General features: G+C 45.0%; 1 protein-coding gene across 1 annotated transcript in view; it reads right to left on the bottom strand.

Moving 5' to 3' along the window:
- Positions 1-9,676, bottom strand: part of LOC121866283 (neuroligin-2-like) — a gene marked incomplete at its 3' end in the record, with an annotated part of 107,488 nt that extends 97,812 nt beyond the window's left edge. The window contains exon 1 of the mRNA XM_042365901.1: positions 9,548-9,676. Within this exon, the coding sequence (XP_042221835.1) occupies positions 9,548-9,676 (129 nt within the window). The remainder of the gene's footprint in view (positions 1-9,547) is intronic.
- Between the last annotated feature and the right edge of the window lie 3,697 nt (positions 9,677-13,373).

The following is a 13,373-nucleotide window of genomic DNA, read 5'->3' as shown; positions in this document are numbered from 1 at the left end:
ATTTCTCTTTCCTCACCCAAACCTTAGACTTTGTTTGTGTGTAGTCTCTTTGGGGAGGGGGGGGAAGGAGATGAAAGGGGAGGAAGAGGAGGAGAGAAAAAGGGGGATAAAGAAGGTGTAGAATTGGGAAGGAGGAGGAGAGGGGTAAAAGAAGGAGGAGGAGGAGGATCCTGTACATAAGCTTTAAAATCCTCTGTGTCGATTTCAATTTTGAGGAAGAGGAGGTAGGGGAGGGAAAGGGGGAGGAAGAAAAAGAAGAAGGGGACAAGATATGAAGGGAAGGGAGGAGAGGGAAGGAAGGAAGAAGAGGGAGGAAGAGAGAGAAGGGAATGATAAATATTAGTTCGAGGTGTGTGTGTGTGTGTGTGTGTGTGTGTGTGTGTGTGTGTGTGTGTGTGTGTTTGCCTCCTTCACTCTAACACTTAACAATAAATACTACCACTATTATTTCAAAGTTTATATTAATTTCTCAACGCCACCCACACACACCCACACCCACACCCACCCACCCACACACACACACACACCCACACACACCCACACCCACACACACACACACACACACACACACACACACACACACACACCCTTCATCATTATTCCTCGTAAATCTTTATCAGTAAGCCAACGCCTTCGTACACTTCCTTTAAATAACTGGAGCCTATTAAGTGAAGTAAGACTCCACGTCATTAATGCTTACAAATGAGGAGCCTTATCCTCATCCACGGTCGCATAGTATAAGTGGCAGTATTAGGTTAGGCACGGAGTACTTGTTTTTGCTTGCACCTTAACACCACCTGATACTGACACCTGATGGGAAATAAAACTATACCACATTGATGTAAGTGGTTAAAGCACCCTTACAGTATAACCAGCTGGTGTAATTCAGAAGAAAAATCTTAGATCTTCCAAAAGTGGTTTAAGTCATCGTACTCGGGGGGTTCAAACCAGTGTACTCAGGGGCTTAAGTCTACGTACTCAAAGGGTCAAACTGACATGAAACATATCTCTTGCATAAAAAATTATTTGTAATCTTTTTTTTTATCTGATTAAACGTCATAGAAAACACTAGATTTTTTTGTATGATAATAATTTCGTCAAAAGAATTTAATAAAGATTTTGTCAAAGTAACATTAAATTCGCACTTTTTAATTACATGTAGATTTTTTTACACACGTGGGCCTCAACGCTTGGTTAAATTAGGTTAGGGTATTTTTTTTTAACAAATATGCCCCTTCAGTGCCACATATGCTAAGAAAACACCATTCTTGTTCCTTCAACACTATTAATGCTCCCTTATCATCACATATGCTCCCCTTAACATATGCTCCCAAAAGACTATATATGGTTCCAAAACACTTTACTGTATATGCTCCCAAAACAGTTTATATGCTCCCAAAACACTATATATGCTCCTATATATGCTTTCCAATTACTATATATGCTCCTATATATACTTTCCAAACACTATATATGCTCCTATATATGCTTTCCAAACACTATATACTCCCAAACACTATGTAGGCACGCCTCGGGGTTACCTAACACCCAGCTTCCGTACTTTCAACTTCACGTTTAAGTTCCATTGAAAATAACAATATATAAGAAGTTGTGATTCTCTACACAGGGGGGCAAACTCGGGTACTGTGCATGGTTAAGTAGCCTTGTGGAGGAGTATTAATGACCTTGGCGACCTTACAGATAAGCTTCCCCTCCTTTCCTCCTTCTGCTACCCCCCCTCCTCCTCCTCATCTTCTCCCTCCTCTTCTTCTTCTTACCCTTTATCCTCTTTTCCTTCTCCTCCTCATTCCTTCTCTTCCTCTCCTACCACAGTGATGTAGGAACACAGCCATCACACCACCACCACCGTTCCTTCACATTAGCAACTCAACACTAGGAATTAAGGTGATGTGCTAGTATTGTAAATGTTCAATTAATCACCTATAAATTATTAATACAGTAGTTTATTTCAATTTACTGCCTACAGAATGCTAGTAATATACGTCTTAAAGGCTGCATAATTTTACGCTAGTCGTTGTGTATATTACGTTCAGTAAGCAGGCTACCCACTTAATGATACCGAGTAAAGTCTAACTTACGTGAAATCCGACTTGTGTGAAACCCGGCTTGTGTGAAACCCGGCTTGTGTGAAACCCGACTTGTGTGAAACCCGACTTGTGTGAAACCCGACTTGTGTGAAACCCGACTTGTGTGAAACCCGGCTTGTGTGAAACCTGACTTGTGTGAAACCCAACTTGTGTGAAATCCGACTTGCATAATAGTTTCAGGTGATGTAACTCTTATGTAGGCCGAAGAGTACCTATATGTGCTCCTAAAACCTCATAGTGGGCCATCAACAGAACATATAGTCCTTTTAATACCATATATGCTCCCAAAACACTATATATACTCCTTCAACACCACATATGCTCCCTTCAACACCACATATGCTCCCTTCAATACCACATATGCTCCCTTCAATACCACATATGCTCCCTTCAATACCACATATGCTCCCTTCAATACCAAATATGCTCCCCAAATCCACTACACACCCTAAACAACACGCATGCTTCCCTCAACACCTGATATCTAAAGAGTCACATCTTCACTATGCCCCAGACGACCCCTCGTTCCCCTCGACCTGAGCTAGAGCTTATAATCCTCCCCTGAGTCCCCTTGTTTCCCCTCGGTGGTGGTGGTGCTCAGGCGTGGCCAGACTGGGTGCCGGAAAGTCACTCTCTGGGGTCCCACTAGCCTAGGAGCCCGGGAAATCATTCGTCTGGGTGCCATTGGCGTGATGGAAATCCTTATACTGGATGCCACTTTCTCTAAGACCCTGAGGGCTTCTATCCTGGGTGGCACTGACCTAATGACCTTTTGAGAATTCTCCTTGGTACCCGGGACCTAAGGAAGTAATTTTCCAGGGTGACACTGACCAAGGACCCTAAGGAGTTACTGTTACGCACAGATACACGACCTGTCCCTCGTGTTCAGTGTAGGGGGAAGGGGGTTGGTCAGGGGGAAGGGGGACGGTCAGAGAAGGGGACGGTCAGGATGAGGGACTATCGAGAGGGGATGCGGATATCAGGGGAAGGGATGGGGGATATCGGGGAAGGGATGGGGGGACCAATGGGGAAGAGACAGGGGAAGGGGACGGTCAGGAAAGGGGACGGTCAGAAGGGCGGTGAAAAAGGGGCAGTCAGAGAGGGGCAGTCAGGGGAAGGGGCGATCAGAAAGGGGGCAGTCAGAAGGGGCAGTCAAGAAGGGGGCGGTCAGAGAAAGGGGTGGTCAGAAGGGGGCAGTCAGGGAAGGGAGGCAGTCCGGGAAGGGGGACGGTCAGGGAAGGAAGGCGGTCAGGGGGAAGGGGGGGCGGTCAGGGGGAAGAAGGAAGGTCAGGGATAGCTAGCGCATCGGGTTTCTGGTGGCGACGCGAGGTGAGTGAGGTCCTTTGTGGTGTGCTGTTGACGGCGGTGTGGGCGAGGTGGTGTTGTCTGATGGGAGTGTGTGTGGCCAGAGGCGACACACTAGTACACAAGGGGAGTGATCAAAGGACATTGAAACTGAACAGAAATAAAAGTTTTAAAAGTTTCTGTCTATCATTCTCCGTTTTAGTTGCAATATTTGATGCTATCAACCCCAGCTTGAAACAGCTTTTGTTACAGCTTGGTGTGTAGTGTTAGTGAGGTGAAGCGAGTTAGTAGTGCAAGAACTGTGTTGTGGTGTTCAAACGAGTTAATCGAGTCAGGGAAATTAAGACAGCGAACTAGTACCACACGGGTCTATATAGCAAACTAGTGGCATACGGGTTTATGTAGCAAACTAGAACCATACGGGACTATATAGCAAACTAGTGGCATACGGGTTTATGTAGCAAACTAGAACCATACGGGACTATATAGCAAACTAGTGGCATACGGGTTTATATAGCGAACTAGTACCATACGGGTTTATATAGCGAACTAGTGGCCTGCGGGTTTATATAGCGAACTAGTACCACACGGGTCTATATAGCGAACTAGTGGCATGCGGGTTTATATAGCGAACTAGTACCATACAGGTTTATGTAGCAAACTATAACCATACGGGACTATATAGCAAACTAGTGGCATACGGGTTTATATAGCGAACTAGAACCATACGGGTTTATATAGCGAACTAGTACCATACGGGTTTATATAGCGATCTAGTGGCATACGGGTTTATATAGCGAACTAGTGGCATACGGGTTTATATAGCGAACTAGTGGCATGCGGGTTTATATAGCGAACTAGTGGCATACGGGTTTATATAGCGAACTAGTGGCATGCGGGTTTATATAGCGAACTAGTACCATACGGGTTTATATATAATATAGCGAACTAGTGGCATGGGGTTTATATAGCGAACTAGTACCATAGGGTTATATAGCGAACTAGTGGCATACGGGTTATAGTGAACTAGTACCATGGGTTTATGTAACGAACTAGTGGCATACGGGTTTAAGTAGCGAGTAGTGGCATACGGGTTTATGTAGCGAACTAGTACCATACGGGTTATATAGCGAACTAGTGGCATACGGGTTTATATAGCGAACTAGTGGCATACAGGTTTATGTAGCGATCTGTGGCATACGGGTTATATAGCGAACTAGTGGCATACGGGTTTATATAGCGAACTAGTGGCATACAGGTTTATGTAGCGATCTAGTGGCATGCGGGTTTATATAGCGAAGTAGTGGCATACGGGTTTATGTGGCGAACTAGTACCATACGGGTTATATAGCGAACTAGTGGCATACGGGTTTATATAGCGAACTAGTGGCATACAGGTTTATGTAGCGATCTAGTGGCATACGGCGAACTACGGGTTTATATAGCGAACTAATTGGCATACGGGTTTATATAGCGAACTGGTAGTATATGATAGCGTGTTTGTGTACGACTTCACCTCAGTTTACAGGTTAAAGGTTAGGTAAGGTTAGGTTAGGTTAGGTTAGGTTAGGTTAGGTTAGGTTAGGTGGGTTAGGTTAGGTTGGGTTAGGTTAGGTTGGGTTGGGTTGGGTTGGGTTGGGTTGGGTTTGGGTTGGGTTGGGTTGGGTAAGGTAACAATGAGTCTTCTCCAGCCTTAATACATGAACCGTATGCGTGGAGGTGTAGCAGAAGTCCCGCTAGTATTGGCGATTGAGGAAACTGAAACGAGACTCTTGCTACTTTGAGACTTGTGTATTTGAAGACTGATTTGCGCTCTCTCTTTCTCTCTCTCTTTATCTCATTTTCTCTCTCGCTCTCTCATTTCTTCCTCTTCTTTCTTATCCTTCTTTCTTTCTGTTACTTTCACTTTTTTCTGTGTTTATTTACCTCTCTCTCTCTCTCTCTCTCTCTCTCTCTCTCTCTCTCTCTCTCCCAATTTCTCTCTCCTTTTCCCCTATAAACAATCATCGTTTCACAACATAAAAAATATCACGGAGGGCCAAGCAACCACAACACCACCCACCACTCCCTCCTCCTCCTCCCTCCTCACTCCTCCCTCCCTCCCTACCCTCCCTCAATCAAGTTTCCTCGTCGACCAACTTACAGGCTGGACAAGAAAAAAAAAGACAAGGGTTCGGTTTTAATGGAAAGTATTATTTTTTGACTCCCACCTGCAGGGCCCAAATGGAGGTGGGGTGGGGAGATAAATGAAGAGAGATAAAGGAGCGAGGATGGAGATGAAAGGGGTAGAAGATGTTGGGAGGGGATAGAAGGGGTGAGGGAGGGAGGAAGGAGTGGATGGGAGAAAGATTGAAGAGAGTGAGGGAGGTGATAGAACAGGAATAGAAGAGGGTGAGGAAGGGATGAGGGAGGGAATGGAGAGAGGGGGTGGAGGAGGGGATAGAAGGGGATGGAGGAAGATGGAGGGATAGGATGCGGAGGGATAGAAGGAGGTGAGGGAGAGAAGGAGGTGAGGGAGAGAAGGAGGTGAGTGGGTGAGGGGAGAGTAAGAAAGGGTGAGTGATAGGGGAAGAAGAAAAGGGGTGAGGGGATATGGAGGGAGGGGGGAAAGAAAAAGGGGAAAGGATAAGGGGATGAAGAGACAGGAATAATAATGTGAAATGAGGAGGAAGAGAGAAAGAGTAGTAAAAATATGGGAAGAGGAGATGAGGAAGAAAGAGAAAAAAAACATAGAAGAAACGGGGAGGGAGAAAGGAGAGGAGTAGGAAAGGAGGAGGAAAGAAGAAGGGAGAGGGGGAGAATAGAAGAAGGAAAGAGTAGGAGAGAAAGAAGAAGGGAAGAGGAGAGAAAATTTGAGGTAGGAGGAGAGGACCAGGAAGCAAGGAGAAGAGGAGAAGAGGAACGAGTAATAACAATGAAAAAATATATGAGATGGCTGCTCGTAAGGTCTATGCTTACCCACCAAACATCCACATATTTGTAGTACTTTGTTCCCACCACTACTACCCACAGTTGTCCATTGTACCATGTTGTTCCACCACTACTACCCACAGTTGTCCATTGTACCATGTTGTTCCACCACTACTACCCACAGTTGTCCATTGTACCATGTTGTTCCACCACTACTACCCACAGTTGTCCATTGTACCATGTTGTTCCCCCACTACTACCCACAGTTGTCCATTGTACCATGTTGCTGTTCTCTCACTACTACCTGATTTGTCCATTGTACCATGTTGTTCACCACTACTACCCTGGTGTCCATTGTACCATGTTGTTGTTCACCACTACTACCCCTGATTGTCCATTGTACCATGTTGCTGTTCTCTCCACTACTACCCACAGTTGTATTTAGCACCATGTTGTTTTCCACCACTACCCACAGTTGTCCATTGTACCATGTTGTTCCACCACTACTACCCCTGATTTGTCCATTGTGCCATGTTGTTCCACCACTACACCTGATTGTCCATTGTACCATGTTTCCCACCTACTACCCTGTTGTCCATTGTACCATGTTACCTACTACCCCACAGTTGTCCATTGTACCATGTTGTTTCCACACTACTACCCCACAGTTGCCATTGTATATGTTGTTCCACCACTACTACCCCACAGTTGTCCGATGGCACCATGTTGTTCCACCACTACTACCACAGTTGTCCATTGCCTGTATTTGCTCCCCCACTACTACCCACAGTTGTCCATTGTACCATGTTGTTCCTACACCACTACCTGATTGTCCATTGTACCATGTTGCTCCCCCACACTACTACCCCACAGTTTGTCCAAAACATTTTATGTTATTTCTTTTCCACTACCCACGGTTGTCCATTGTACCATATTTGTGACCTCACCTACTCAAGGGATTATTCAATGAATCATATTTTTTGCTCCCCATGTTAAACCAGAGTGGATTGAGTCCACTTTAACACACCATCCGCACGTTTTATTCAATGGTTAACATTTTCTGTCGCTTTTGTCATATTTAACAGTTCGTAAACAAGTCAGGTTCCATATTTCTCTCGTTTGGTTTACTTTATTTCGTCCCGCCGACAAATGTACTTTTTCATTTGGTCAGATTGCAATTTGTCGACTTTTTTACCATCGCAAATGTTATAATGGGGTTGATAATAGGGCACGTAAGAAGGAAATAGGGCACGTAAGAAGGAAATAGGGCACGTGAAAAGGAAATAGGGCACGCGAAAAGGAAATAGGGCACGTGGAAAGGAAATAGGGCATGTGGAAAGGAAATAGGGTACGTGGAAAGGAAATAGGGCACGTGGAAAGGAAATAGGGCACGTACAAATGATATAGGGTACGTAAAAAAATGGGTATATGAAAAAAATAGGAAACCTCACTTTAAAGAAATGGATAAAAGAAATAGTGATACGGTCAATATACACCGCCCCCCTACCCACATCCCCCCTCCACCCCCCGGCCGCCCACATCCCCCCTCCACCCCCCGGCCGCCCACACCCCCGGGTCCCTTGTCCCCTCCTCACCCCCCACCCTTGACATGCAATGATCAATATATGTCAAACACTGAAAAAGAACAACAACCCAAAAAATGGTCTGAGATATCGCCCGGAAAAACAAGCAAACAATCAAAACAAACAAACAAACGGGGCAACCAATCACTTCCCCCCTTGCAGCTCAAATTCTCGGGTCACGCGCTTCGGGGGTTACTAAACAACGAAAACTAAAATAATAATAATAATAATAATAAAAAAAAAGTAAAATACGAGACGATTATTGTTGAGACACACACACACACACACACACACATACACACACACACACACGTCATTTGTTTCCCGTTACAGAAATGCAAGTGTAAATTTCCTGCCCACAGAAAAAAAATATATATTCACAGACACACTCTGAAGGCGACAGAAACGTACGACCTCTCACTAATTTTACTTTCCTGGGGTTAAAATATTTTCCGAAAATAAGAGTTCGGGAAGGTTTATTTTTTTCCATAACAGGTTTAGGTTTTTTTGGCCACTATAGTTTTACGTTTTTTTTTTATTAAAGTTTTGTTTTATTATTTTTTCCTATATTGGTTTTTATTTTGCCTCTGATTTAGTAGTGTTCGAAGGTGGTTTATTTTATATTGGTTCAGAATGTTTTAATTTTTTAGTAGTGGTTAATAGAAAGTTTTAAAAGGTTGGATTGGTTAGGTTAGGCAAGGCAAGGAGTAAGGCAAGGTGAGGTAAGGTTTAGGTTTAGGCAGGGCAAGGTAAGGTAAGGTAAGGTAAGGTAAGGTAAGGTAGGGTTGGGCACTATTAAGTAAGGTAGTCTCAAGAGTTGTACAGTCAGCCAGTCTCAACAGTCAGACAGTCAGGCATTTTTAACAGTCAAGACAGTCTCAACAGTCATACACTCAGCAATCCTAATAGCAGCAACACAGTATCAACAGTCAGAGGAAGAGACAACTAGGAGGTGAGCAGAGACAATAGGGTGAGATAAAGAAAGCACCCTAAAAGGAGACAGAGAGAGATACCTAGGAGAGAGATAGAGAGATACCTGGAGGAGAGCGAGAGAGATACCTAGGAGAGAGATAGAGAGATACCTGGGGAGAGATAGATAGACAGAGCTCGGGGAGAGATGGATACACACACACACACACACACACACACACACACCTAGGAGAGATAGAGAGAACTGGGGAGATAGAGAGAGATAAACACATAGACAAAGACGAGAAAAATAAGAGATAAATAGATTACAGACCAGTTTCACCCCCCCCCTCCCACTGCATCAACCTTAGTCTCCTCCTCCTGCTGCATAAATCTCCAGTCTTCCCCAAGTACCAGCCTCACCTCCTCCTCCACCTCCTCCCCTGCATCAACTCTATTCCTTCCTCTTTCTCCTTCTTCTCCTCCCTCTTGCACCAGTCTTATCTCCTCCTCCTCCTCCCCTGCATCGCTCTATTCCTTCCTCTTTCTCCTTCTTCTCATCCCTCTTGCAACAGTCTTATCTCCTCCTCCTCCTCCTCCTCCTCCTCCCCTGCATCAACTCTATTCCTTCCTTTTTCTCCTTCTTCTCCTCCCTCTTGCATCAGTCTTATCTCCTCCTCCCTTCTGCATCAACCTTATCTCCCCCGCCTCCTTCCCCAGGGCGAGTCTCACCTCCTCCCCCAGCAGCGTGTAATAGTTTAGTGTGGGCGCCGCGGGCCGGGGATGCGGCTGGAATTCAATAATCCAATATTTAATATCCCTCTGTCCATAACCTACCTCCAGCTTCTTGCGTTCATTCATATCGTGAGCGGCTGCGACACACACAACGGCCGCCACTATTTACACGAGTTTGTCCTCGAATACTGCAGCAGCGGTTAGGAGGCGAGGGATGAGTGTATACAAATATTGCTCTATACACATGCACGCACACGTATGTTGATATATGTACATGAATGCATACATGGATATATACACACATAAATGCGCATAAATACGCATACGCACATGAGAGAGAGAGAGAGAGAGAGAGAGAGAGAGAGAGAGAGAGAGAGAGAGAGAGAGAGAGAGAGAGAGAGGTTAAGGTGAGTACTCAGACAGGTGTTAATGGTGGGCCAGGTAAGCCAGTCTTTATAATTACCTTCCTTAATAAGACCTAACTTAGCCAGGTTAAGACCGGCTCTAATACACTCCTGCTGGGGGAGTAAAATCAATAAGAGGCGTGGGAAAACTACCTGACGCAGGAGTTAGTTAGGAGGGATCATCCAGTGGGATTACCGTACCTTCCTGTAGCCTTAGTCACCCTACGTCACCTACTGTACCGCACACCAGCATTACCATCACCTACTATACCTTATACGAGCAATACCATCACCACCCCCCACCACCACTGCCACCCCCACAACCTCCACCACCCCCACAACCACCACTACCATCCCCACACTACCCCCACCAACACCCCCCACCCCCACCCCTACCTGCTCAAGCGTAAATCCCAGCAGTTGATCATGTAACATATTAAGACGGAAAGGGAAAAAAAATAGTATATACCTAAATTTTTCTTCCCGTCATACGCCCGACTGACTGTGTGTCGTGGCGAGAAGTGAGCGAGCAACAGCGGCTGTCAGTTAGGGTCTACCAGTCAATAATGGTGGTAGCCTCCCCCCACCCTACCCCCTCCCTCCCCACCCCATCAGTAAAGGCTAGTGTGTCTGTACGTTAATGTGTCACAAGATGTTTTTCACTCCATGTGCTATTCTGTAATTGAAATATAATACATAAGTTAATATTTCAGTCAGAGTATAGGTTAAAATTTATGTAGTTTCAGTCATTAAAAATTAACTCTAGTCAATAGTATTAACTTGAAATGGAAGCCTTTACCCCTTTAGTGGAAGCCTTTACCCCTTAAGTGGAAGCCTATAGCCTTAAGTGGAAGCCTCTACCCCTTTAGTGGAAGCCTATAGCCTTAAGTGGAAGCCTCTACCCCCTTAGTGGAAGCCTCTACCCTTTAACTGGAAACCTTTAACCGGAAACCTCCATGCCTCAACTGACGTAGGTTCCTGCTGTCTCAATTAGGTCTCTCGTTTTCTGTGGCTCTTCAGGGCATAAGCCTCTTCGGATATCAAAGGGGGAAGAGACCTACGAGAGACTTAAGGAGCACAGTCTCGTCCTGCTGGGCTTGGAGACACGAGCATAAAGGTACGATGCGCGGAGATCTCTTGCGTAGACATCTTGCGGAGACATCTTGCGTGAATTAGTTTTTGGAGTAGCACCCGAGGGACACTCAGTAATTCCCAGCTTAATTGAATCAACTGTTCATTTTCCTCAAGTTCTGTTGAGGAGAAAGAGGCTGGAGGAGGAGGAAGTAAGGTTAGGTTAGGTTGGAGGAGGAGGAAGTAAGGTTAGGTTAGGTTGGAGGAGGAGGAAGTAAGGTTAGGTTAGGTTGGAGGAGGAGGAAGTAAGGTTAGGTTTGGTTGGAGGAGGAGGAAGTAAGGTTAGGTTAGGTTGGAGGAGGAGGAAGTAAGGTTAGGTTAGGTTGGAGGAGGAGGAAGTAAGGTTAGGTTAGGTTGGAGGAGGAGGAAGTAAGGATAGGTTAGGTTGGAGGAGGAGGAAGTAAGGATAGGTTAGGTTGGAGGAGGAGGAGGAAGTAAGGAAGAGGAGGTTGAAGGAGGAGGCTAAGTTGGAGGAGGATGTTGGAGGAGGTTAAGTTGGAGGAAGAAGAGGGTGGGTGGAGGAGGTGGTAGAGGGTGAAGTGAAGGTTGGAGAGAACAAGGAGGAAGAGGAGGAGGAGAAGGAAGAGGTGGAGGAGAAGGAAGAGGAGGAGGAGAAGGAAGAGGAGGGCCGGTGAAGGCAATAAGGCAGGTGAAAGTTGCAGTGGGTGGCTGGCAGGCAGGTGGTGGCAGTGGCGGGCTCGTAAACTTCTCAGAGTCACCTATAACTAGCAGGAATGGCACTGGTAATCCGGGAATCGTCTTTTATCTCAACTTCCCTGGAATGAGTCTCTGCTCCAGTGGGAATGAACCTGGAATTCTCTTTTAGGAATTTCAGAATGGGAGGAAAAACTTTTAAAAGAAATGAATATCTTTTGCTTTACGTGTTATCTTAAGGGTGAGGTCAAGTAGGTGTTGTCAGTGAGGCGAAAACATGAATGGCAAGTTTATCTTTTTTTTTTCCTTAGTTTTTTTTTTTTTTTTTGTCATGTTAATCTAACCTTCACCAATCATTGCTTAAAATTCTCCAAAACCAAAACATTGACTTAAACACACGACGAGATATTTTCTCTAACTGGGAACTTGTAATCAATGCGTATTTGGTAGAAAAATATTATTTAATTCGACGGATAAAACAAAAGAAAATCGCGTTTTACGGAGGTGGAGAAATTATCTGCTGGAGTGAGCGGAAACTTCACATGTTGAATATTTTAGTTGTTTACCGAAGTACGTCATGTAAGTTTATTTTTTTAATATTGTTAAACCGTAAATCGGATTCAAACAGACAGACAGAATGACAGACAAATAGATAGACAAAGAGACAGACGAGTATAAAGGGTTGACAGACGGATACACGGATTGAATGAATGCTTAAACCCTCTTTCCTGCCCTGGTCCCTTGCCCTGAACTGTTGTGTCACACAGACTCACCTCACAGACTAGGCAAATGGATGGGCTGTGTGTGTGTGTGTGTGTGTGTGTGTGTGTGTGTGTGTGTTAACCTCAGTAAACACGCTCCCTAAGTATTGTTCATCCAGCGTGAACTGATCGAGTCAGGATTTATACCAGACCTCGTCAAAATCAACTCTGCCCTCCTCCCCAAAGACAGAAAACGAGATTGAAATTTTTTATTATATTCTTCAACAAAACTCAAAAAGCCATGATTGATTTTCGATTTTTATTTTTTTTTTGTGTGGGGGTGAGGGGAGGGGGGGGTCAAGATGTCACTTCCATGGATGGTATTTTTGAATGAAGAGAGACTCGATTATTTTCTGGCCGTCTGAATCGTCAACAGATCTCAGTAAACATTGAACGTGTGGGTAGTGGAGATGGGTGGCTCTATACCTTTCGTTTTGGTTGTTGTTAATGAAAGGTATTCCCGACTTTGTCTCGAGGTAGTGAGTTATATGAAGCTAAGGTACTGTTTAACAAGAGCTTGGGATTAGTATTTATAATCTGTAAGTCGGTCGAGAGGTCGAGAGGTCGAGCCAGTCAACATGTCGAGCCAGCCAGTCAACAGGTAGAGCCAGTCAACATGTCGAGCCAGTCAACAGGTCGAGCCAGTCAACATGTCGAACCAGTCAACATGTCGAGCCAGCCAGTCAACAGGTCGAGCCAATCAACAGGTCGAACCAATCAACAGGTCGAACCCGTTAACAACAGCAAGACCACACAACAGAAGTTCCCTCACCATACCTGCTCGGCTCTACTAGTACACCGTCACCTGCCGATCCTTCCTTACCTGCAAAGAGAAAAAACGAACTAATTAGATATACTTCAAATCAACCAACC

The sequence above is a fragment of the Homarus americanus genome, unplaced genomic scaffold, assembly GCF_018991925.1.
Source record: "Homarus americanus isolate GMGI-L3 unplaced genomic scaffold, GMGI_Hamer_2.0 scaffold46842, whole genome shotgun sequence".
Classification (NCBI taxonomy): domain Eukaryota; kingdom Metazoa; phylum Arthropoda; class Malacostraca; order Decapoda; family Nephropidae; genus Homarus; species Homarus americanus.
The sequence above is the reverse complement of the archived record's forward strand: the minus strand, read 5'-3'. Positions and strand labels throughout refer to the sequence as shown.